This window comes from Bufo gargarizans, chromosome 2, assembly GCF_014858855.1.
Source record: "Bufo gargarizans isolate SCDJY-AF-19 chromosome 2, ASM1485885v1, whole genome shotgun sequence".
Taxonomy (NCBI): Eukaryota; Metazoa; Chordata; class Amphibia; order Anura; family Bufonidae; genus Bufo; species Bufo gargarizans.
Genome location: NC_058081.1, coordinates 6774490 through 6776550, shown reverse-complemented (window position 1 = coordinate 6776550; position 2061 = coordinate 6774490). Strand labels below are relative to the sequence as shown.

The 2061-nt window shown below is 36.5% G+C and overlaps 1 protein-coding gene across 1 annotated transcript; it reads left to right on the top strand.

Moving 5' to 3' along the window:
- The first annotated feature begins 338 nt into the window (after positions 1 to 338).
- On the top strand, positions 339 to 1262 carry LOC122929314 (olfactory receptor 11L1-like). The gene has a single exon (XM_044282832.1). It carries the CDS (start codon positions 339 to 341, stop codon positions 1260 to 1262), a length of 924 nt encoding a protein of 307 aa, XP_044138767.1.
- Positions 1263 to 2061: the final 799 nt, after the last annotated feature.

Here is a 2061-nt window from a genome sequence, read left to right as displayed (position 1 = left end):
GAGCTGCACTCACTATTCTGCTGGTGCAGTCACTGTGTACATACATTACTTATCCTGTACTGATCCTGAGTTACATCCTGTATTATACTCCAGAGCTGCACTCACTATTCTGCTGGTGGAGTCACTGTGTACATACATTACTTATCCTGTACTGATCCTGAGTTACATCCTGTATTATACTCCAGAGCTGCACTCACTATTCTGCTGTTGGGTCACTGTGTACATACATTACTTATCCTGTACTGATCCTGAGTTACATCCAGTATTATACTGCAGAGCTGCACTCACTATTCTGATGGTGAAGATTTTTATCATTCATTTGTTTTTGTATTTTCTAGATGGTCTTGACAAATAATATCACCTCCATTTTTCTTCTGGGATTTCCATATCTTCATCACTTCACATTTTTGTTCTTCTCACTATTGGTTATTATATACTACGGGACCATTACAGGTAACCTTATTATTATAGCCTTGTATTTGGTGAGTAAATCCCTTCAGTCCCCTATGTACTTCTTCATTACACAGCTATCGATATGTGACCTCCTGGTGACTACAGATATTGTCCCCGTCCTTCTTCACACTGTACTGTATGGAGGCAGTACTATGACTCTCATCAGCTGTATCATCCAATTTTCTGTCTTTGCTACTACTGAGTCCTCGGAGTGTCTTCTTCTGTCACTGATGTCTTATGACCGTTATGTTGCCATCTGTAACCCCCTCCGTTATCACTTCATTATGAATCATGCATTTTGTGTGACACTGGTAAATATTTCTTGGTTGATTGGTTTCATGGTGACATTGATTGATGTCATTTCGTTGCGTAATCTTCATTTCTGTAGACCACATATTATTGACCATTTCTACTGTGACATTGAACCACTAATGCAGATCTCCTGTTCTCACGTATCCATCATCCATAAAATAATATTGGGATTTCTAGTTGTAATTGTGCCTTTCATAATAATTGTGGTGTCCTATGTGTACATTGTCATCACCATTCTGAAGATCCCATCCAATACTGGAAGACAGAAAGCCTTCTCCACCTGTAGCTCCCACCTCATTGTGGTTTCCTTATTTTATGGAACATTAATGATTGTTTATATGTTTCCTACAACAGGACAGTCACTGACCCTGAGTAAGGTCTTGTCTCTAAGCTATACTGTGCTGACCCCTCTGCTTAATCCTATTATATACACTCTGAGGAACAAAGACTTTAAAGAAGCTTTCCATAAACTTAGAACAGTTGTCCTCTTTAAATAATCATGTAGAGAGTAATAATATGATTCACACTCAAGGTGAAAAGGTATAAAAAATATTTAATAGTAAAATGACAATAAAAATAATAAAAGCAGTGGATAATATAAATATAGGGGGCGATTTATCAAACTGGTGTAAAGTAGAACTGGCTTAGTTGCTCATAGCAACCAATCAGATTCCAAAGGAGATGCGGAAAATAAAAGGTGGAATCTGATTGGTTGCTATGGGCAACTAAGCCATTTCTACTTTGCACTATTTATTTTTGATAAATCTCCCCCATAGTGTCTTACATTCTTGTATTGCTTTGAAATGGTCATATTTAAACATATTAAAATTTCTAGATTAAAATATTTGTCCCTGCTATGGTAGAACAGAGTAGTTCAGTAGAGCACTATTGCATATAAGACATGTAGTCTGCTTTTACTGAACTAGTAAATACAGTGGGATGCAAAAGTTTGGGCAACGTTGTTAATCGTCATGATTTTCCTGTATAAATCGTTGGTTGTTACGATAAAAAATGTCAGATAAATATATCATATAGGAGACACACACGGTGATATTTGAGAAGTGAAATGAAGTTTATTGGATTTACAGAAAGTGCTATAATTGTTTAAACATAATTAGGCAGGTGCATTAATTTGGGCACCACAAAAAAGAAATGAAATCAATATTTAGTAGATCCTCCTTTTGCAGAAATTACAGCCTCTAAACGCTTCCTGTAGGTTCCAATGAGAGTCTGGATTCTGGTTGAAGGTATTTTGGACCATTCCTCTTTACAAAACATCTTTAGTTCATTCAGGTT